Here is a 24,876-nt window from a genome sequence, read left to right on the forward strand (position 1 = left end):
AAAAAAAAAAAAAGAGAGAACAAAGCAAAGCTACCAACATAAATAAAATAATTTAGTATTGTTAAGTCTTAAGTACTGCACTTATACTAGGAAAAGTTTAGTTAGGAAAACTAAATTAATAATTTTATACTTTTAGATTAAAAAGAAAAAGAGAAGCAGATGGGGGGGGTTCCAATATTTTTTAATAGTGTAAGAAAAACTCTAAACTAAATCCTATTCAACTTTCACRAGAGTCCTGTACTGACTGCATAAATCTCCAAGTAGAGAAGAAATGATTAGGCRCAATAGAAATACTTGCCTCGGTTACTATAGATGTGAAGTTATTTGCAAAATGGATGTGTTTAGCAAGCTCAGCTCTGCTAATTGGAATTTCTTCTTGGTCAATATGATACTCAGGCGCAGCTCCCACAAGCACTATAAGCATTGACTGACAAGCCACATATACCTTAAAATAAGACAAAATCATTACTGTAAACAATCCCTAGAGGGGCTCACCCTTGTTTAACAGCATGCTCTAAATATTTCATTAAGCTAATAAAAAACAATTTCCCTTTATGCAGCACCACACAGACTGAGTACAACCAGCTTAATGTGTTTAAACCAACAGATGTGAACTATCAAGGTACTYAGCAGCAACAGCCTCTTCTCCAAAGTTACTGGTAGATTTTCAGTGAGAGTTTCATTTTGCAGCCCTTTTGCCAGTTCCAAACTGAGAGTTTGCTGCATTATACTTAGTATATTTTTTATTTAACTATATTTTAGTACTGCGTTATACTGTGCTTACCTTGAACGTTCTTGCAGGAGGAAGCCTTTAAAAAAGAAACTCCTCCCTAAAATAATATTTTAATTCAAAAAACGCAGAACTGTACTAACGTGATGAAGCCTGTTACGAAGAAACTGCGAGAGCGCCCAGACGCAAGTGTCTGCGCACAGGGGTGCGGACAGCAGCTCGGGACGGCACCCCGCGTGCCGCTGCTCGCGGGAGAGCGCAGACAGAGCGGGCGCCGCCGGCGCGGCTAGGTGCCGTTTCCTCCCGCTCGACAGACGCCGGAAAGGCAGCCCTCAGCAAGTGCAGCGTGTGTTCACAATCAAGGAACACAGACAGGTCGCAACTCCGGTAAGGTCAGTGCGAGTTAGGCCAGGAGGAGGTTTGAAGACCTCCTTGAAGAGGGACGAGACGGCTGCTCCACCACGCGCGAACCGATCGAGGGTGCGAAGTCGGTGAGGGCGGGGGGGAAGCGCCGCAGGCCGCGGGGCTGCCGGAGGGGCCGGCGCTCGGGGGGCAGCCGGGGCTCCCGCCGCGGCGGGGCCCCCCGAAGGCCGGCCGGGCCGAGCCGCAGCCCCGCGGAGGGAGCAGCTCGGGGCGGCACCGCGCCGCCGCCCCGCGACGCCCTGCCGCGGCGGCGGCCCGAGGCCTCGCGGCGGGCCGTTACGGCCGTTAGGGCCGTTGCGCGGCGCCGGCGCGCGGCCCCTCACCTGCAGCAGCACCAGGAAGGCGGTGAGGCGCCGCTGGCCGCCGCCGAACTCCCCCGCCGCCCCGAAGGCCTCCTCCAGCTCCAGGGCCATGGCCCCGCCGCGCCGCCCGGCGCCTCCCCCGGCGGTCCCGCCCCCGGCCCGGCCGCTTCCCGCTTCCCGCCGCGGCGCCCGGCCGGTGGGCAGAGCCCGGGCGCCGCGCGGAGAGCGCGCCCGCGAGGGGAGCGGGCGGGTCACACGGAGCAGCTGCGGCGCGCAGCGCGGGAGGCAGCCGGCAGGGGGGCCCACGCCGCGCACGGGCGGCGCGGCTGGCTGCCCAGAGCTAAGCTGAAGGAGGCACTTCAGAACAACAAAATAAAATAGCTCCAACGCTAACTGCTAAGCTTGAAGTAGGAGCAGCTCTCCCTGTATGACCGACTTTGTGAGAGCAGGACTCTTCCGTCAGGATTTAATCTAGTCTAGGTAATTGCAGGCTGCTACCAACAGGCAATTTTGCTCTGCAGCCCTCTCCCCAGGCCTCCTCTCTGGTCTGAGCTAGTAACTGGGCACCTGCAAAACAAGCCAGTTCAGCCTGTTCATTTGATAAAAGAAACCAAATAAAAACTACCAAAATTGCTCTGTTCACCCTGTGACTTTTCATCCAATCTGCAAAGAGCAGCACCTAAGAAGTCTGTGTCCAGTGGACAGGGGAAACTGGTTAAGCTGACAATTCTGGCATGAAAAAACTGACATTAGTTCTTCTCAAGCAGACCTTGAGGTGAAGGAGTCTGACAAAAGCAAGGTAAATGGCTGCCTTACTGTGCTGAATTCCTCCAATACACATGTAAGCCACCAAGAAAAACAGAGGTATACAGGAAMACAGTTTGAAAATGCAGCTAGCTTTTGCACATTGCACTAGCTTTACAAGTCTGTGGGGGGGGGGTTGTATTTTAAACTTGCACAAGTATTTCTCCTCAGTTAGCTATTAAAACAAATTGTTTCCCTTGAGATAACCCAGAATGAGTTCCTTTTAAAATTCTCATCCAGGAGAACTAAAATTAGTGGGAAGATAAAACTAGGATGCTGCAGTTCACTCTGAGAAACAGCACCATAAGACATGGCAGGTATTGTTGCCCAGGAAAAAAATTAAGCGAGGCTCAAAGTGCTGCTTACCTGGGAACGGTGACAACATGGCTAACAGGGACTTTAAGTGATCCTTGTTTCCTCATACATGTMATCACTGTAGATTAGCAGACAACAGTGAAATTCTCAGTTTTATGTGAAGTCCTAATAGTCTCTCTCCAGCAGCTTTCATCACTCCTATTCTAGTTCCGATATGGCAGTCTGTTGTCAAACCTTCAAAGACAGGCAGACTTTCAAGCACRACAGGCTCCCATTTTCTTCCTGAATATATCTACAGAAAGCATGAAAACAATTTTGAAAACCTACCAATTTTATAAGACCTATTAGGGTCCCTCTCAATGATCTGGTTTCCTAACTTCAGGTAGAAACTAAACAGTWCTTAAGTTCAAAAAAAGCCCCAAACACCTCTTACCAAGACTGTATCTGCTTCACCTGGAGCATTTTAGCCTAGAACATATATATAGCACTGTTTCCAAATCATTCCCTGAGCAGGTTTTAACATGAAAAACAGGCAGCTTTCAGCCCATATTCATGAGTGTGCCTGCTACATGCTAAAGATTAGTAGAACAAAGGAAAAAAAAAAAAGCAACATTTTCTGATATCCGCAATTTCTTTAGTAGGTGGTATTTTTGTATTTTATGAAGTGTTCTGACATTAAAGAATTGAGTCATTGCAATAGTCCGCATCTCTAGGATAATATTGTCACAGTGAACAGGATACAGGCAGCTATAAATAGCAGGTAAAGCCTAGCAAAAAAGGCATGGAAAACTAGGTTAGCCTTTGTTTCAGCTTTGATAATAGCACACTTTGAGATTTGAAAGACAGGCCTGAGTTTACCCTTTACTACCATTCTCTGGCTTACCTGAGAAAAACAAAAAAATCAGAATTCGAAGGATTCCCCAAGAACCTTTGTTCTTYGGGGGGATTAAGCATCCTACTTGGACTCTACTATCTGCAAAACACCTAATCAAAACATGTCAAGCTACTCCTGCATTTAAGTTACCTTTAGCAGGGTACATTTAGGTGTAAACCAATGTAAACCAACATCAGATTCCATGACAAAACCCCAAAGACAGTTTAGTCATTCTTCAAACAATTTTCAAAATTCTCAGACTATTTCTGTGCAGGAGTCATAATACAATACAAATTACAGGGACTAACTAGTTTGTAAGTCATAAATCAGATAAAATAGCCACTGCATTCTGCTCAAAGCAGCATTTATTAAAGACAATCAAGGTAAGTCAATGCATAATGAAGTTTTCCCTCCTACAAACATGTAAACAAGATGACAGCAAGTTATTGTTACAGTATAAAAAAATTAAAGCTTAGAATATATTTTTTTTAAAGCTACTAACTTTAGTCTCAAAACAGTCTCTGGTCTGTAGCATTTAAAACAGGAGTCCTCAAAATATGCTGAAGTATTGCTTTTACATATACATATTTCTGTAGAAAAATACTTAAAAATACCAGCCTCCCATTGACAAAAGCAACACCAAAAGTAAAATGCATCTTTTGTCATGAACAAAATGTTAAATGCATCTAGTATTTATTCTACCATTCTATTTAATCAAATTAACTTTCTGCTCATTTTAAAATTCATAATTCACAAAATATATCTAGCATAATATTCAGTTACTTTCAGGTAGCAAAGTAATTAGCTTTAAGTAGCTAATATTGGCAATTACTTTGTAATCAGTCTGGCCTTTATTTAAAACTGAGAGACCATCAATTAAATCCTTGTCTCACACTGTATTTTGAGGTGTACAGCAAGCTCTTGCTAAGAAATCGGAGTCAGTTCAGACATTTTGGAAAGGCTTGAAGCAGTCGTATGATTTAARTAAGAAATGTGTTCTAAGTACCTTTAATCTCTACTGAAGTTATGCTSTAACTATATTACCAGTTCTGCTGGTGGCAGTCAGTCCTCAGAAAACACTTTACTCATAAGATTACATAATTTAACATAATCTATTTTATATTAAAAAAAACAAAATAAGGTCAAATTTTTATCTTTAAGATTTGAGAAGTTTGCTGGCAAGAGCTATATAGATCACTTTTGCAGCTGCTAAGGCAAAACAGTTTGAATATTCCCTGTACAAAGAGTTTAAAAGATYGCATAATATTTTTTAAAAGTTCAGCTAACCCAACAAGTAAAGAGAAATATATAGGATTTGAATGAAGCAAGTCATGTTATTGTGCCTTGTCAAGCATCTGTTGACAGTGAACAGCAAGGAAAAAGTCTGAGATAACAAGAGTGAACCAGTTACAGGATAAATTCAACAAGAATCAAGCTGTCAGGGAAAGAYGTTACAGTAGGACATTAGACTGAAAAAAAAACAGCTAGGAAAACAAAGTTTTATCRCTTAAGACAGTAATAGTTGAGAGAACATGAGTACATTTATATACAAGCAGTAATTATCATGAATAATACTGCCAGCATTCTTAGTTCCATGCATGTCTTGGGAAAAAAGAAAGTTTATTTTTCCAGAASTAAAACTCTTGGACAGGGGAAGAGGGAAAACAAATTAGAACCTATTCATTAGTTCAGTGAATTTACAGCAAGCCACTTCTGACAACATTTCCCGTGCAATGAAACCAAACCAAGAAAGTCATGTCCTACCATAATTTAGTAGAAGTTCTGCAAGTATAATGTGGCATTAGAACAGAAAAAGCAAAGGAACAGATTCAGAGAAAAAGCTATATAAAATATACTAAAGAAGATAAGTGATAAAACAGGTGATGTGAAGGTTGAAGTATTTTTAATGTTTTGACCTACTACATTTTGTATTCAAAATGGAATAATATTGCTCACAAAGTTGCTAGCTGGCTCATTAAACTGTCTTGTTACTACTCAGTTGAGAGATGTGGTTAAATACCTTGTACTGATTTGAAAAACCTTAACTGTGAAACCAACTATGAATTTTAAAGTATTGAAAGAAAAGCGTTAATATAGCCTTTGTCACTACTTAATTAGCAAGTCACATTTGTGAGCAGCAATAGCTTCCCMTACATGGTATGTACAGCTACTTAATGACCACAGTTGTGCTGAAGTCTAAATTTCTGCTCAAATGATCGAGCCCCTGAAGTGTGCAAGGAACGCAGCCCCTGGAAAAGCATCTACATGAACCTGCAACAGGAGTGTAATTCTGTAAGTACCCACCCTGCTCCTTCATACAGGATTACAATTCTATCAGTTTTATTGTCATGCCTACCAAAAAAGCCAGACAAACATTATGAGTTAGTGCAAAGTGCACCAGCAAGTGCTTAAGAAGGATGCTTAACTGCAGAATGAGGAATTAGGGATAACATTCAAAACCCCAATTATTCTAACTTYCAAGGAGATGCAGATCAAAAGTCTCATCTTCTAACTTCATACCTACCAAATTACACAATCTTACCCTATCTATAGGTTTCCCACATTCAGAGGAAAAGATGGGAAGCACAAGCATTCCTGGCATGCGAGGGATAAACCACACCCCATGGAGGCTGCCTTCCCCATCAAGGTCTCTTCCAAAGCCCACAGATTTCTGCACAAGTTGATTTTACTATCAAAAAGGGAATAAATCTTAGTACAGAATGCAAAGGGACAGATAAATCAGAAATGTAGTACTGTACAAATCTAATGGGCTGTAAAAAAAAAAAAGCACATGCACTGAGTCCTGCCCAGTGTCTTCAAATACCAGACAGTAAGACTAGTAAAGTAATCTGAGAGCAGCCAGTGCCAATTCCCAAATACAAATATGCACAAACAGCTCCTTACAAAGCTAGATCACAAACCAGGTTTGGTTAGAGGATACCGTTTTTGCACCATATTCATTTGGGAGAGAGCAGGCTTCCTGTCTTCCGGTATGTTACTCTTGTAGAAAAAGTACAAGCCTTGGCCTTTTAATGACATATGGAATGTTGCAACTTCTTACTAAAGCATTCAACTTCCTTGGCACACTAAAAGCACTGTATCATCTATATTGTTAAATTTGTCCCTGACTCTACACTTGACTTACAAAATGCCTACTATAGCAAGTCAGTAACACGATGCCAGTACAGACCAGCTGCATTTTCACACTATTCAAACCCTGGCCCTCAGAAGGCTGCAGAAGACTACTGTAGTCCATAGTAACAGGCCATTAARAGTTGACCAGCAGTGAACTTGCTATAGCTGTAAGAATACACAGAAAAAGAACTGCGGTACACCCAAACCTTAAGAAAACATTTAAAAGCACTGCAGCAGGCTTGCAGATGACTGCCATATGCAGAGGAAGGTCTAAGGATTAGTGTCCAAGATCCAAGGATAAGAGGAATCGCATGCCATTTTCCTTTAAAGAAGCACCATGCTTGCCAATTGAAATAGTAAAATGCTATCTACAGAAAGTGGGGGCTTCCCCCTCCCAATCCACAGTAGAAATCATCATTTAGAAAACAAAAAATTAGTCTGCATCTGAGAAAAACAGAAAATATAATCAAAAGGGACCTCAAGTCATTTTGACAAGTCCCTGCCTTGAATGACATTCCAAAATTAATTTTACTGTGCAAATATTTATGACATGGGACACTAAGTTATGGCATGACTGACTTAGTCAATTAGAAAAAGCTATTTATATGTAAATATTTTTGTAATAACTTCAGCAGCAGCAGAAAGTACTACACAGCCAATTTTAAAATGGGTTTTAGAACCCATGTATGATATGAAATATACATACTATAAATATACACACACACACATATATATTCATATAAAGTAATTCAGAGCAAAAACAATCTATGGCCTGAATAGTCTATATTACATGCCTTCACATCAGCATGACTTCTATTACAGAACTGATAGACCTCAGGGATCTGAGCAGCCTGTCACTGAAACTGCTACAAGTTTCACTTACAATTTTAACCAAAAACTGACTTTGCAAGTCTTATTGCCTCTAACTAAAGAGGGGGCAGGGAGGGGAACGCTACAGACAAAACACTGCAGCCCTGCAACACACAGAAAGGCACCTGATAATGTTAGCATTAGTAGCAGTTTCTACAGCACCTAAGATGCTATTTAAGCAAAACAAGATAAATTTAAAAAGGACTATGAAATACATGTATTGCTGGCATTCAAGAAAAAAAAAAAAAAACAAACTAACCTACCTAAAAAGTCACTAAAATAACATGTACAGCTGTGAATTAGTAAAAGTGTGCAAAACTATGTAGTTTTGCATAAAGTGCTACACATACCCCCAGTTTGCACCTGTTAGTCTTATGCACGTTTATCAAGCTTGGAAATATAACAAGAGAAGATCTTAAGGATATACCAGATACATCTGGTCTTTTCCTTTTCCTTCCCCACCTTCAGCCACTGTCCTTTAAACAGTGCATTTTGAAATTGCATATATGCTTTTTCAGGAATCATAGCGCAGAAAAAGTATTCCTGTCTTCCCATATATACTAGGGGACACTGGGTTTGATTTCATGAGTTCCAAATACTTACAGCTTCTGCTAACTCAATTGGACTTCAATTATTTGGGTCTGTTAGCACCTCTGGAAAAAGCCAGCCTATTTTCTGTCACTCATTTAATTCTTATGAGTGCTGAAATCTGTATTATAACTTGGCCAGATTTATGTCTGAACAATAAGCAAGTACAGAAAAGTAAAGGAATACTTTATCCAACAGGCTCATAAAACCAAGTCCTCCCATATCTGTTCATATAGACTCATTATATGAATTATACACAGATCTTTAACACGATGTACAGAAGTCAAGTAGTTGTAATACAGCAGTTTGTCTTGCAGGCATTGTGCAGTACCCTCAAAAATACACCGYAGGTCTCTTCTTTACTCTGTATTTCAGTGATCCATATCGTATCTGAGAAATGAAAAAACAGAACTTAAAAGTTAAGATCACTGCACACAAATATTATTTAACTTTCCACTACCGCAATTCAGTAAATTGTCTTTTAACATGCTTTCGGCACTCCACATATTCAATAAGATAATCTAGCTATGTCAGAGACTCATCTTAAATACAATTGGACAAGAAGGGAAAGTCAACTGTTTTCACAGAATTACRTAAGAGCTCTTGGGAGATTCTATAGATATTTATTCTGAGGAATCTTCAATTCTGTGGCACACGTATATACAAATGACTGAATCCTATATAAAAACTTTTGTGGGTTTTAAGTGCAAGTAGGCAATAYGAGATAGCACAAAATGTCTGTGGAATGAGAAGTTCTGAATAGTCTTTCATCTATTAAACAGCAGACATAACCATGCACACCTAAGACACTCAAAATGCAAATAAGATTACCTACATTCTCTCCTGGTGAATGCAATTGCTGGAATCTGGGCTTAGAGGTGCCAGTATTAACATTACAGCACACATCTATTTCATCTCCTCCTCCCTTTTTCCTCTGCAGTTAATTTTCTCCCACCTCCAGCATATTCTGCTTAAACGCCCTAAGGAACAAGAGCTCCAAGTCTCATTATCACCACATATTTCCTTCTCCATTTGACATTCTACAACCCAGTTATTGTTGATAATCCCTCTAAAATTAAGAAAAAAAWTTCTGTATTATTAAAAGCAAAGTACATCGTTAAACTCAATACTTCAGTAAGTTATACTTGCCTCTTTACGGGCTTTAATAGTTTTCACAGATTTCATGCTTTGAGACCTTCGAAGGCCTCTCTGAGCAAACGTCTCATCTTCTGAATATGTCCCCTCCACATCTTCATCTGTTTTATCATCTCCAGGATTTTTTTCCAACGGAATTTTGTAACCTTTAAAAAACAGTTGTATAGAAGTGTTTAATAGAAAATAATTACCTTTTAGATTTCTAATAAAAGCCATGAGTTTCGTCTTTATTTAGCTAAACAATGCATCAGTCTGCCAGCTRGCTGCAGGGGGAGGGAAGAGAAAAAAGGCCTCTAGTCTATCAGGAGCAATGTGTTCAGTGAATCACAGCATACAAGTCATTTAATTTCACAGGCATGTGATGCAACAGTCCCTTAAACTGCCAAAATTAAAGCATCAGTCTGATAGCTTTTGCTTTATATTAAGCTGGAAAAGCAATCTTGGTCATTGAGAAGTACTTAACCTTTTTGCCACAATGCTGTTTGAAGACTATTCTAGAAAAAACATCATTGCACACATATGGATGAAAATCCTCATTCCAGTCTCTTCCTTAGATTGTGTATCCTGTAGTCTTCTCCAGTCACAAATAAATGTACTAACACTRGCACTGAGACCAATCTGAGCAATAGCTATCTCTTCACATCCTGACAGCCTAAGAGTTTATTACGCTGAAAGTTCTACCTTTACAGGTAAAAGCTATTAAATGAGCAACTTACCTTTCAACACTCCTATTATAAATTCTGAACTGACTACATACTTTAAAAAACACAACTAAGCATYAAAAAGTCAGAAACATCAGTGCATCACTGTCGTACACTTGACTTTTTAATGTATTTACTTGATTATTCTTTCCTTCAAAGCTTTTCTATTTCATAATTAAAAACAAATCAGAAGTTTTCCAATTGCTCAATTTTAGTTTCCTTCTCCCTTCCCATCACCACTCCCTTCACTGTTCCCATTAAAAATTCTACATTGAGGAGCCACAGAGGACTCCTCCCAAATAAAGTTCACTGACATATCCTAGCAACTAGAATGCAATTTCATGTTTACTTGGAAGAGTTTAAGTTATTGTAGTTTAGCATTAAAGTAAAATACTGTATTCATAGTAATCTCACAGCATCCTTTAAAATAATGAAATAGTTCCAAGTTTCATGTTATTTTTCACTTAGGAAGTATCATGTATCTGTGCTTTTTGAATTTATTTTTTAATAGCATGTCTTGAGTCCCCRGAGAGATGTTAGATGAAATGTAAGATGAAAACTAGGAAGTCTAAAAGCATGAACAAGAACAGTGATCTTCATGATTTAATTTCCAATTCCATATAAGCTTAATTAACACCAATTAATTATGTTTCTTCCCCCAGTCTTCTTGTGCTCCACTCCTTCTCCCAAAGGAAGGCATCCTAACCTTTCTACTTCATTTCTCCAATTTACTGCCAGAATTCATTTTACACTTATAATTTAGGATCTAGAACTAGATTTTTAGATCAATCTTTCCTCCTATTCATATGCCTCTGTACATATATTTAATATCAAAGTTCATTTCAGGTAGATACAAGGTTGAAGTGTTATTTTTAAGGGTAGTTTAAACCCTCCAAACTAGAACCAAGATTATTACCAAAGACTCTCACTAGAGGGTGCAAACTGCTTAAAAACAGGTGCTCGAAAGATCTTCAGGGTCATGAAACCCCACTCTCATCACAGGYATAAGGCCCTCAAACAGGGTCTGTTTTCTGTACCCAGGCCTCCATTTAGAAAGCCATTCCAGAACCTGCAGCCTCTAACATTTAAGGACATCTTTCAGACTCCAAAACCAGGACAACTTAAGCCAGCAGTTTCTTTAGGCCTAAGCAGATTCTGTCCCGGTCATTTATTTCCTCAATGCCCTTTTCAGCTTTTCTTTCTGTAAGTTTAAAATCAAGCTCATCTACTCTACATCTGTTGAGGCAGACTTGCCTCCTTTGCCATTCTAAAGGCAAAGTGTGCCTCTAATACAGCTTTAATTCATCTTTCTTAAAGATGGAAGATTTGAATYACATGCTGTGTTGCAAGCAGTACATTAGAGATGCGCTGAGTGACACTTCCGCTTCATCTCTACTTGTGACACCTCTTCTGAGCATCAAGTTACATTTGCCTTTTTTACAACAATTACACTAGCAGGTCAGTCYTTCTACAGCTAGGTCTTTCTAACTGGTTCACACAGGAACTTGTCTCAGATTTAAGTCTGATAAATGCAACCAAATCTTGCTTCATAGTCCTCACAACTCTTCCCACCACCACACCACCACTTCTTTTCCTTAAATATACCTAATGCTGAAGCAATTCCAGAAGATGTAGAAAAGCCTAGTAGCTTTGGGCAAAGAAATAGAAATAATCAAGAAAGTTAAACTAATTCTAACAAAGCATTTTGATATAACAGACCAAATCTCAATTATTTATGCAGCATAATCTATAGCTAAATAATTTTTACTGAAAATGGAATTTTGAGCATTTGCAAGTTATTTCAGGTAAATAACTAATGCTCTGCAATGACATAACCTATAAAGCAACTCTGCAAATTCACAGGCTTTTCCTCTGTCCAGTAGCCCTATGATTACCATGACCTACACAGGACATCTCCTGGTCTCAATTACCAATTGAGCTTTGGGCCATTCATGAGGCTATTTACTCCTCAGRACTGCCATGCGCTACCATTTGGTTCCTGGAATTCTTCATACTCCACAACCACCACTGCTCCCCAGAATGGAGAGGTGTAAAGAAACAAGAAGCTTAACTAAAACAGGGGAGARGGAAGAAGGAAAAAACAGCCAAATTAAGAAAGTTTTTGTAAGAAATACCAACCACTTTACATTTTAGCCTCTCAATTTAAAAAGGGAGAATTGACAGATCTGCTGAAGCCTTTTTTAAGCAGCAGAGAATCTAGAGTACAGTACACTAAAGAAAAATTTCTGCAGAAACATATTGGTCACTGTACACCATCTTCTGAGCACAGATACACTATTTATTATGACAACTTAATGTTTTAATTCTTCCTATCACCTTCCCATCATTAAGCTTTATCTTGGCTAATAATTCTTGTTGCTCATTAGTAGGAGTAATGAACATGTGGCTCACTGATAGTGGCTGTAAGAAAGYAGTTTTGAAGGTATTTAACTGATGMAATGCATCCTGCTCAAATCAACTCTGTTCAATTGTACAGAGATCCTTTGGAGCCTTTACCACATCTAGACAGAAAGTGTATTCCTATTCTTCTGCATTTTCATCTTTCATGCGCTGTTTTACAGCTAAAAAAATTTTCCCCCCCCAGACACTTACCTGGAGATTCACTTGCAGAGGCTCTGGTTTTCTTTTTTGTTTCTGGCAGTGTTTGATAGKGTCTCTGTCCCACTGGCTCATCTCCTTGTATAGTAGTCAAGTCATGCATACTGAAACTTCTCAGCTTCTCAGTTATTGCACCTTGACTCTGAAATGCAAGAGCATCTTTGAAAACAAAATTTTGACCTCACTGTTCAAGCTAAGATGCCTATGTCCATTCCTTCTTGTTGTATTACAAAATTCACTGAACAGAGGCATGCAGTAAACTTACATTTGCTTTAAGTATTGCTTTTATCCAAGCTTAGCTACATGTTACTGATAGGGGAAAAAAGTTAAGTTCAGATTTTCATTACTATTATCTCATTTTACTCCTTTAATCTTAGCAAATAAAAGCTTTCTGGGTGGTCAAACTGCAAAATCTATCAGATATGCTCAATTCACTTTGAATGTCATTTGTGAAGCAGTGCTAGGTAGCATGACAGTGGTTTTAACACATCCATCCTAAAAAATGTGGTTGAAGATAAATAAAGATCTTTGCAACTTTACATCTTACCTTCCACAAACTTGAATATGCATAAGAAAACAGCATTAAAAATACAAATTAACATTAATCCAATTAACTAAAAAACTGGCTGCACTACAAGCGCTCTAGTTGACAGAAGCTTGAAACCATAAGCCAAAGAGGCTCTGTCCGAACTACAGGCTAGCAGGTTCTCTTACTAAGAGAWGTTTATTGACATAATACAAGCTAAGACTCTAATAATATATACAAGTATAATCAATCATATTTGAACATTAGTGTTGCTTATTATCATCTACATCTCTTCCACATGGAAGATGCAGAAAGTCTGCCTTTGGAAAGAGGTTATGTCAAGCATTTCTTTCATCTTGTATTTGGTCTTACTATTAAGCATTGAACATCAACTTACTGTATGAAGCAACCTGAAGAACAAGTACATTACTCAGTGTCATGTTAAAAACAACATTTAATTCTTCCCTCTTGGGCATACAAAGCAAAAGTCATAATTTCAGAGGATGGTTGACTGCCTCTGTGCATGAATCCCACCTTGAACAAGGCTTCGAGATTTGATTTCATTCTTTAAAGTAATTGAGTGGAATTCCTCATTTGAAAACTAGCTAACAGGAGCAGAAGTCTGTTTGAGTAAATTCCACACACCTTTCTTGGCAAAAGCATCAGCCTAAGGCAGTCCTTGCACCACTGGGCCTGCCCATTTGTTACTGCTTTTGTGCCAAGCACTGTTTGCAGATGGTAGGCCAGCATGCTGAATTCACCCATGCTAAAAATAACCACGTGAAGTGCAGAGCGTGGAGTGATACTCCTAAAGCTTGCAGAAGGGGTGAGGGGGAGTGGCTGAAACAAAATTCTCATCTTCTGACTAGTCATTAGCCCAACATGTAAAGTTAAGTGTGTTCTACACAGGCAAGAACAATGCAATTTAATTCTTACATCATACATTGCAACTAAACAATTATGAAGAAAGTTCCTCATGAGGGAAGCAGAAGCCTTCATTTTTCCAGTTCTTTCTACACACATGTAGGAAGACTGACAGTTCTCAACACAACTGTAGTTTTTGGCTTTAACTTACAGTACATTGTTGACACTGCACTGTCTATGCATAAAATATGCTAGAAATTCTAGCATGTTCTGTAGTCAATTTTATTTCCTGAGACATCTTATTCAACAACTCACTGCTTTGTAACTGACTGCCACTCCACAAATACTTTAAATGAACATCAGGCCAGCCAGCCACTACAATAGGCATCCTGCTACTCCTGTTCTTGCATGAAAAAGCACTCGCATTTTAAACTGAACCAAGGATCAACTATGCTTGAGAACTAACACCCAGCTATGGGTGTTCAGACACARAAACATGAAGAGATAGGACTGCTACTTTTGACAGCAAATATCAGCTTATAGTATTTGATGCAATGCAAAGACTGTTGTTCAGTCTGCACAAGCTGCTGGAAGCGATGCAAGTGGAACCCAGTCTCGGCCACTGAACATTGAGCAATATATGAACTGGACCCGTTCAGTTCTCGGCAGAATCTATACAAATTCAGCACAACTCCATTTGCTTTACAACTGGAAGGAATCAACCATAACATAGTGACAGAAGCTAGATTTGGCACTATTTAAGGTACAGAAAAACACACATTTGCTTAATAGYTGCCTAACAGGTTTGCTCACCATATGATTATCTCTATAGTACATCACATGATAAATGTATGGCATAACACAATTAAGATAATTGATGTACTAGGAAGAACTCAAGTTACAAGCCTATATTCACCATTCCTCACTGGAAAGGCAAGGGATTAGGATCCTAGTTGGCAATGTTCAACCTTGTTTTTTCAAGACAGCATTTTACTTCCAAAGGAAAAAGTCAAACTGTGCTCCATAGAATAAAACTGTGCCCTAAACCAAACTGCCCAGCTAATGAGGCGAGAGCCCTTGTGGAACACTACTTCATTCAAAGAGGACATAACAGATGGCACCTTCCTTCCAAGGGTACTTGCCAAGATGGAAAGTTTCACTCAAGTTGTACATGCAACAAATATTAAGAAGTCTGAAAAAATACATGTACTAGTAAGATGCAGCACATATGCCTGACAGAGTCACCATAGGTATGGGAGCTTTACATCCACTGCTGTACTGCATAGGCAGGGTCATATGATGCTACCTCATGCAGATAATCCCCCAGTATCCTCCTGCCTGGATGCAATCTAAGTTTCCATCCCATCCCTAGAAAGATCCAGTCTAGCCAAATTAAGGTAGAATATGCAGGGGTGTTCCAGTAGAAGTCAAAGTAGAGGACAAGTTTCAGGTTTTTACAAACCACCAAACTCCTAGAACACACACTGTACAAGTTAGGGAAGATTATTCCACTAAAGYCCAGAAGAAACAGAATTACTTTGTTGAAACTAAGCTTTTCATAAAGATCTGGATTACTTGCAGTTCAGAATGAAAGTCTGTCCGAAAAACATTAAACATCATCTGCTAGAGGAAATGCAAGAACAACAGTCACATTTAGAATATGCGTAGGGAGTTTTCATGTCCTGCTTAGAAAGTTCAGAGTTACTGGCTGCAGCTTGGAAGCAAGATGTTTGCCTGCAAAACAGAATTAGACAGCAGTCCAATCGTGGGGGGAGGCTGAAGGGAGGTCTCCCTGTCCCTCTCTTACCCCAGGGGCACAGCAGCAGCCACCAGCTCTGCCCCAGCCGCACGCACAGCCATCAAGGCACGGCTCATGTGGAGGGAGCAGGAATAGTCACAGCTCCCCTGTGGCTCCATGCCAGGCTGCGCGCCTGCACTGGTGTCCAGTTATTTCTATAATCCTTACTAGTAAGAGAGASACACTATGGGCTGCATCCAGCCCAGAGGCTGCCAACAAGACCATACTGAGACATGTATCTACAACTACAACACGGGCAAAGAACCACTTCGGTGCCCATGTCTGAACGTAAACAAATGTTGAAAAGTAATAAGCTGTGGTGTGCTGTTCAAGACAATGAAAGCTGAAGTATTAAAGAACGAGCCTGCTTATTTTTGAACAGTATTTCCTGAAACACATTAAAAATTCTCCAGAGACCACAATTATKACCAATGAGAAATCAGGAGTACTAGTTTAAGTTGTAACAAGTTCCTAGATCTAGTTTTAAGCAGATATAGCCTATAAATGGACTCCTTTTTGAGAATGCTCTGACACTATGAAGTTATTAGTATGCAGTCTCTTCAGCTGACCCTCCTACATGGAACACCCTCCTCTACTTTGCTATTGAGTAGGTATTTTTACAGTCCATCTACTTAAGCATGGAAGTTGTAAACAGACACCACACAGTGCATCTGCCCTAGGGYGTCAGCTTTTGCTGAAATTGGCTTGCTTCCCTTCAGTTGCCTGGATCATGACCAAAGCTGTCTGCCTTCAGTGGAACAAGCTCCGTACAGCCTCCGTGCGCACAGAGCCGCCAGGAGCCTCCTGGCTCCAGAGCTGCCACGTGCAGCGCCTGCATTCCCAGCTGTTCTCCCCAGACCCACRGCCCACAGGGGCCACTCCTGCTCCCTTGCGGTCTGGAGAGGGAAAGGCTGTCCGGTGAATGACCTCCGCACCATGCCAGGCGGTCCCAGCAGGCAGGGATGAAAGCAATATAGCTGGTGAAGTGAGCTGCTAACAGTGATACCAGCTACAGGCCACAGCTGGCTGCAAGATCATGTGTTAAGTCGGAAGAAGGGGAAGATGAACATTAATCAGCAAAGAGGTAGCAGATTCACAATGACAAGGCATAGAAAAACGTGTACCCTCAGAAAGTTAATATTCTAAATGAACAATAGTTATCCTCTTATACAGGGTCACATGACTTATTTTACAGCTCGATTAGCTAGTTTTCCCACAAGTGTTGATACTAGTTCTCTAGTAGCCTGAAGTGCTGACAAAACCAGAAAGTACAGGCAACTCAGGTCTTCAAGGATCTAAAAAGCAAATGCTTCAAAATACAAGACATCAATGGAACTTTGCATTGTGGGCATAAGTTCTAAAAATACTCACATGCAGTTGGGCTGAAAAAGCTCCAGCAAGTTTCACATTAGCAACGAGATCCCTTTTATGCATCTTTTATATGCTGAAGAAAATTGTTTTGTTTTAATTATGAAACTAAAAGTCAACCCASAGTGTAACTCATCTCTAAGTACCCTGAATTTAGGATTTTGGAAAGATTTGTTTTCTTAATTAATGTGACAGCAACACCATTTATGTATGCTATTCAGCAGACTGTGAAACAGAATTTCAAGTGGTACCCATCAACCAGTAGAGTCAGGGCAGGCAAACCAGGTAAACATACTTCCTTGTCAACTGTTTAAAAACAGAAAAGCAACTTTCTGATTGAAAGGTACTGTTTGGAGGTGCACTCCACATGAACAGTAGCCAATACCAGCCAAAAAATGTCAGTAGAGGAATGTAAGCCAGAAACCACTATTCCTGCCAATTATATTTCAAGTTAACTCCAATGAAGCAGGTTTAAATCTGCACCAAGTTTCAGTAGAGAGACCTGGGGTGTGTCTATCTGCTCCAGCCTCCCCCACTCAGCCAACTAGCCTTTCAACACTAATCCTGCATTCCTTTGACAGCCCTTAGAGAAAACTGTCCCCCTCTCCTTTGATTTCTCAATATTCCAGAGTTTTCAGGAAATTTTACCATCTTTCTGAAGTCAGTTTAGGCAGAGACTAAACTGTCCTTTGCTTGGACAACTTAGTGAACAGAAGCCTTCTTTGGACCTCCTCTCACACTTGACTTCCAGTCTCAGCTCCTAACTTGAGATCCAGCATGTCAGAATAAGCATGCCTTCTCCATCTCCCCAAAAAGTGATGAAAGCGTGTCAAGTGTCTCTTTCCCATCAGAACTGTTTCCACTAATAGGATTGCATTCCTGAAATCCTATAGCATACTCCACCACCTCATGCTAAAGGGATAATCTTTTCACCTGCTGGAGGCAGCAGTCAGCTCTTGAAAAATAGGGGACAAAGATCAAGAACACATGCATTGTCTCCATTTTCTTGCACAGAGCAGTCACGCACAGCTTTTTGGAATGACAAACCAAAGAGGTTTAACATGCCAAAATAAAGATTGAGAGTCTCCTCTTTCATACTCTTAGGAAGAGATGTCTATTTTAGGTACTTGGTATTGTGGTGGTGTTTTGCCCAAGTGTCTCAACTGCACAGAACTAATTCTGTACAGATATTCATGAGCATGTTTAACAAGTTTTAACAAATACAACAGGCATCTTGCCAGTCACAGCTGAATAGCAACAAAATCCAAACATGGACATTAGGGCAAAAGTTATTCATTACTTCAGAAGAAAGTGGGAGGAGATATACATGTTATTTATTTTACAGTATTTCTATAGTGCTATAAGGATTAACAAGGAAACATCCAACCTTAGCCAGCCAGCCAGCCATGGGAAAGAAAACACACACAGAGCATAAGTACCATAACAGGTGCACACTGTGGTATGTTACTATTGCTGTTTGGCAAAAAAATTAGCTGTTTTCGCATTTATAACAGTAGTTCAGTTCAGCAGTTCAGGGTTTTGTTTTTATGTTGTGTTTAAATGACCTATTTTCATGCTTGCTACTGTTATTCTTCTAGAGTTGTATTCTACTGCATTCTAAATTATTTTATGTCTTAAAGCAATACTCAGAACTAACTGAAGCACATTTTAAAATATGAACATAATGAGCTTGAAATATTGAAACAATTGTTTGTGCACTTTCTTTTTGAAAATTTGTGGGCAGTAGTTTAAAAACAAATGTGCGTGATTTTCCAAATCTTCCCTTTATAACAGGATTTGAAAATACAGTTCTTAATGCCTTTGATTTATTAAAAAAAAAAGCAGCTCATATACAAGCATAGGAATTTAAGTTAAATACTAACTGCACTTACTTAACTATGACAGCCTAAAACCTCTATATTGCTTCATGGCATCCATTAACAGCTTTCAAGTCGACCTGTTACTACTACAACACTATTTCCATGAGGAAATTGGTCCTGATAGCCTTGAAACTATGATTTAATTAGAACATGAAGTGTCCTTCTCCCCACACTTTTGTTTCATTTTAAATGGAGTATTAGGTAGGATACACATTACAGAGGAGTCATCATGCTGGTCAGTTGTACTCCTTTTGGTGGGTCACTAGTTACTTAAGAGCTTTGTTATGTGCTTATTAGTTTTTTACTTCATCTAGAACCACCTGAAAATCAACTGAAGATGAGTTTTATAGAAACTCAAATCAGGAACAACCACTGATTACTTCACTTCTGTCTTGTATCTTCCATTAAACCCCAAGCAAGAGTATGCTAAACAGCAATATGCAAGCTTATGCTCAGTGCGTTAATATTTTAAACAAAAAGTTGCAAACAAGTTAATTTTGTCAATACAACTTTTATCTGTGGTAGTAATCTTTCATGCCTTACTTCATATATGCAGTTACCTCAAGTTGATTGGAGGAAAACAGCAGAAAGGCAGAAATCCCATAAATACTTTGTTTACCAACAGGGAAGTGCAACAGAGACAGAAGAGAAACAATGGTCATCTTTACTAACAGCCTGCATAGAAAACTGCATAATATCTTTTCAATTAGAGCAAACTGATCCCCATCACCCAAGAAATAAGTACAAGCCACTTTAAACAAAAGGATGTAGTAGGAAGAGGCCTACACTGCTGCAACCTTTACATTGTATTCTATGTTTGCAGAATTAATCGCTTCATTTAGGAAGGGCAAATCCTCAGTTCCATTATACCGCTCAGTAAGTATATCAGGGACAAAAGCAGTTAATGCAAGTAATGAGTTACCTTTACAGCTGCTGTCACTGCAGCAGTTGCTGCCAAGTTCAAGCCTTGCCTTCCAAAATTCACCATGGTCTCATAGCCTCTCTCTTTGGCTTGCACAATGTATTCGTCAATCTCCTAAAAGCAAAAGCAGGACAAATTCAAGTTTCAAAGGGGTTTATGTATGAGAATCATGTTACTCTCCTTTATTGTTGACAGGTAATACTGGGAAGACAGAAGAAATGTTTAAGAAAATATGCTCAAGTAACTACTCTTGCTTTTGTATCCTGATACAGTATGTCATTCATGTATACCCTTCCATTCAAAAAAAAAAAAAAAAAAAGAAAAAACAAAAAGGAAGTCTGGTCAAACAAGGAGATACATTTGATTGTAAATCACTGGTGTCTGACTCAAAAATACTGCAGCCACATAAGTTTATTCTCAGTAAAGGACTTGTTAACTTGCCAAATAAAAATTGTTCAAACACAAGTATGCTCAAGATGAAACTGAAGAGTTTCTTAGAAAGGTAGAGTTAGCTCACAGAAGCCAGAGCTTTGACATAGTTCCGTACCAAGGGCAATACAGTCATAATATTTGTCTCCCGCATACTGAATACCTGCAGCTAGAGATAGAACCTTCAAGGCAGTACACAATAGCTAGCAGATTATGGAGAAAAACCCCTTTGGCTTATGGAGTCACAAACTGTTTGCAGTTCAGCCTTCACCAGGACAAGCAGGCATTACATCCCCTGTCCAAATCAGTAGCAATCATGTCAACTCCATCGTTTGCCCACCAAAGGCCAGGCCCAGCTCTGGCAGGTATGAACACCCTCTGTACTGTGAGGTTCTTCAGGGCAGCCTGCACACTTTTGCTAATCACTATTCCCATAAAACCAAAAAACACTGAAAGAGAGCTAAGCAAGTCTGTGGCCCTATCAACCTTTGGCTAAAGCTAAAGCTACTTCAGCTGTTTTCTGTTGCCAGCTGGTCCTCTCTTACACCTCAGAGAAAACTCTCATCTCTTCAGTTTGCACACCAAAATAGTCATCAACACCATTCATCCTGAGAAGTTTTATGACTAGGTTAAGCCTATCAGCATACGGTATTTCCACRTTAGCCATTAAATATGAGATGTTTTCTTACCCTTTCTTTAGAGGAAAGAAGAGGATGGAGAAGTTTTCTGTAGATTAAACTTGCCCCTCTTGTATAGGGGGAAAGAAGCCAAATAACAAAAGCAATCTTCAGTTCATAATACAGTGGAAACCTACAGACAAGTAAGAAGTTACACAGTAGTAACAACTACAACAAGAAAATGCACCTTAATTCACCACTAAAGAGGCTTTCGCAAAAAAAAAAAATCTAATATTAGCACAGAGTTTTTTCACTTACTAGAAGTTACATAAGGAAAAAAGCAAGTTATTTATGAATTTATTTTTTGAATTTCATGTCACCTAAAAAATGGAAATTGATAAAAMATGCTTTGCCTTATACGATCCTGCACAGAAAACCACATAATTCATCCATCGAAGAATTTAATTCTCCTAGATTCTATAGCAAAGGTAGCAGTTTGACAGTCCCTAGTTCCAGAGAATTATAGTGTACAAGAATTTTGAAAATAGGTGCTATTCTTCACGTACATTGAGAACTTTTCCTGTGATAAGCTAGCTACAAATGTAACTTCTTTATAAGAATTAAATCAGTACAAATCAAAGAACACTAGAAAAAAGCACAGTTAGCTCCAAAGTTTATATAAAAAAAATAAAAAAAAAAAGGCAGACTTACCAAGAGACTGTTAGGTCAGTTATTGTTTCGGTTACTGTATAGAGAGCAAACACAATCCAATACATCATCCAGCGAACCTGAAAATTAAAACACTGTCTTCAGTAATAACTTGGATTTCACCTTTTTATAGAACACACAATACACTTCACAGTCCATCAGTGCATAGTTGTCAAAGACAGACATTCACCAGCATCTCAGTCCGTATCAAGTTGCTTTCAAGTGAAATTATATAAAGATCTYGGAGGGTGTTTTTCAGTGGTAAGAAGAACCAGTGGCAACTGCAACAAGCTAAAAGAAACAGTTGGGTCATCAGGGTCACAACCTTACCTAGTCTGTCTTCTGAGTCTACTTCTAGAAAGCTTTAGTGATAAAGCACCCCGTAAAGACAGTCAGTAGATTACTGCAAATACAAAGTACGATTTCCACCATAACGCTAAAGAATATTTCACTCTTTTCCACACCCATCCTTTCATCTATAGTGTACTAATAGTCAGTATGAGTTAAGCCAGGCAGCCTTTGCTTTCACAACATACATTATTTGGCTATGTTTTGCAGTAACATTCTACATGCATGCTTGGCATTTTGACATTGACACTGGGGCAAGGCAGGACAAACATYTTCATGGAACTTTGCAATTCTGTTCTTATGTCAAGAGCCACAACATTCTTGTTAATAAAAAGCCTCACATCTAAGTGTCTTGGGAGACACACCGCCTCACCCAAGGCACTAGAATTTATACTGTACATCCCTTGAGAACAAATGATGCTCTTCAAYTGAGCTGACTCTTTAGTCCTCTTCTATTTCATTTTTCTTGAACATCTGTCCAAATTTKTGTTCCTAAATTGATTGCTTCTTTCAGAATAAAGATTGCAGAAGTAGTTCCATGCATTTATTTTCTCCAGATGACCAGTGGCCAAAAGCAGCATATTTCCAAAATAGGTCAGTGTAAACCACAACTGTGCTTTTCTAGTTATTACACATTCAACTAAAAATTCCAATGCTATCAGTATAAAAAAAAGGAAAAAAATGACATCACCTGCAGCCAGATGCAATAGTTTTGCTTCATCTGCAATAAGACTACCAATTCTTTTGGCCTATGCTCAAAGTATTAAGCACTGCATTTACTAGACATTAATTCATGCCCTAATTTCATATTGCTCTCTCAAAAGGTCAACTAGTTTTCTACACAGCATGTTGCTCAAATGTAGTCTATACTTTTAAAACAATCTTTTGAAGTGAACTTATATAAGTACTCAAAACCTCACACTATACTGCTGCCTATTTCATAGCTACACATTATGCTTTCAAAACACTTTTAGTCACAACTCGAGTTGTGACTAAGATCTTAAGTAGTTTTCTGCATTTCAATTTGAAAAGAAACTCAGTCATGTGATGACGTTTTTCACTTCAGTCACTCAGAGGATTTAGATATTTTAGGCTTGAATAAGCTAAAACAAATGTACACAACAGCTGAAGTCTCTCTGACAGGTCATGTGAGATTTAGACTGGTGACTCTTCTGCGAGCCAGAGGCCACACCTGAGTAAAAAATAAAGTTAACACCCACCCTCACCCCATCATGTTATACACTATGTAGTCATATTATTACATTTCAATTTTATACCCATGCTACTCATTCCTTAATCAACATCTACTTATCCAATTAGGAGCAAGAGGAGAGAATGGGAATTGCTAGTGGAAAATGCTCAGCAGAAGGACATCCATCAGAAGGGCACCTGGCATCTGCCAGGAACCTTGCTAAGATCTAGGCAAAGACTCTCACAGAACTGGTCCAAATCATATTTAAGACAAGCAATACATTATGTGCCAAACTATCATTTACATGTGAACCCGAATGACTTTGACCTGGCCAAAAAAAAMCACTAAGAGTTGGAATAAGTATTTATCACTGCCTAAAAGACCAAATCATCAGCTAAACTCTTAGAGACAGAATTACAGAAAGTTTTAATTAGGTTTTATTTTATATGTTGAAAAGGGTGACTACAGATTTGTTTTGTTGGACTCTAACATCCAAGCGTTACACTCTGTTGGTTTTGGCTGAAGTGCATTCTTTCAAGTCATGATTTTGAACCTAAGATTTGAGAAGATTGGGTGTTCAGATTTTAAATTGTTTCAGATGCTTATTACAGGCACTTAGTTTAATAGTGGCTGGGGGGGGGGGATTTGAAATCCATAATCCGGAAAAACCCTTCTCCTCAAGGATCTGAGCCAACTCCACTAGAACTAGGGAACTACAGGAACAAATAAGCCTCCTCAAAGCCACAGATCCTAACTGCTAGAATCTGAGTTCACAAGCCTAAACTAACAAAATCAGCAGAAAAAAACAAACAAAAAAAMCCCAGAGTTTTATCTTCTCAGAAGTAATCTTTAACTGTTTTGCTATCACTGCTATTCCCTGCCTTTGGGAAAAGTCATGGAGTCATGCTCAGACAGCTAAGGAGAGTTTAAGAACAATGTGATATATCTCATTTATCTCAGCCCYACAAACATTTTGTATGCAGCTGCAGTTTCAGGGTCTGGTCAAGGACCACAGGTGACTGAAGAGCAGTGTTGTTTTTTACACTAAATTAAAATACACTTYCGTAATATATGATTACAGGCTCTACTATAGGTCTTGCGTTAGTGACAGGCATCTCTAAAATGCGTTCAAGAAAATCAGCCAAGTGATAGCTAACCAGACATTAAGTGTCAGGTAAGTGTCAACATCTGAGTATTTTAGGAACAACATTTTTCTAGAAAACATACTTTAAGAGGCAATCATAGTCTTAAGTGACTTCATACATTAAGTTCAAAAATCACTGTCCTCTTATTGACCCCCATAGATCTTCCTAGGGAGGGAGAGAGAGAGGAAGCAGATCATATTATATACTTTCCAGGAAGGGTGAAGTAACTATGAGACAGAAGAAATTTTCTTCTTCTTTCTGAGGAATTTTTCCCCCCAGAAGCTTTACTCTGATGAGCACTAACTGTATATGCATAAATAAGCTCTAATCAAGTACTGAAGCCAGAAGTAGCACAAACAGGACACCTGATTTGGAGCCTAGAGGAAGTGACCAGACTAAGTACAAGACATGCAAAGACAGCAGCAGCTACAGCATTCTAGTACTACAAGCAGGTACAGTACAAAGCCATCACACATCAGGGAAGCAGCATTAGGCAGCAGCTACAGCTGCTTAGTTAACATAACCAATAATATTGACTCCCTGTCCCAAGTCAGATAACCAAA

General features: G+C 39.3%; 2 protein-coding genes across 2 annotated transcripts in view; both read right to left on the reverse strand.

Moving 5' to 3' along the window:
• LOC146597716 (solute carrier family 22 member 15-like) overlaps nt 1–1,568 on the reverse strand; it is a 24,806-nt gene extending 23,238 nt beyond the window's left edge. Inside the window, exons 1-2 of the mRNA XM_085301624.1 lie at nt 1,477–1,568; nt 299–445 (exon numbers count right to left, since the gene is read on the reverse strand). Of these exons, the coding sequence (XP_085157750.1) occupies nt 299–445; nt 1,477–1,566 (237 nt within the window). The 5' untranslated portion in view covers nt 1,567–1,568. The remainder of the gene's footprint in view (nt 1–298; nt 446–1,476) is intronic.
• A 2,227-nt stretch (nt 1,569–3,795) lies between these two features.
• The window catches only part of REEP3 (receptor accessory protein 3), a 41,372-nt gene continuing 20,291 nt past the window's right edge, over nt 3,796–24,876 (reverse strand). Inside the window, exons 3-8 of the mRNA XM_085301625.1 lie at nt 21,632–21,708; nt 20,993–21,113; nt 19,875–19,988; nt 12,511–12,658; nt 9,191–9,342; nt 3,796–8,431 (exon numbers count right to left, since the gene is read on the reverse strand). Coding sequence (XP_085157751.1) covers nt 8,375–8,431; nt 9,191–9,342; nt 12,511–12,658; nt 19,875–19,988; nt 20,993–21,113; nt 21,632–21,708 — 669 coding nt within the window. The 3' untranslated portion in view covers nt 3,796–8,374. The remainder of the gene's footprint in view (nt 8,432–9,190; nt 9,343–12,510; nt 12,659–19,874; nt 19,989–20,992; nt 21,114–21,631; nt 21,709–24,876) is intronic.

The sequence above is a fragment of the Rhea americana genome, unplaced genomic scaffold (genome assembly GCF_003343005.1).
Source record: "Rhea americana isolate MKP2758 unplaced genomic scaffold, rheAme1 scaffold_179, whole genome shotgun sequence".
NCBI classification, from domain to species: domain Eukaryota; kingdom Metazoa; phylum Chordata; class Aves; order Rheiformes; family Rheidae; genus Rhea; species Rhea americana.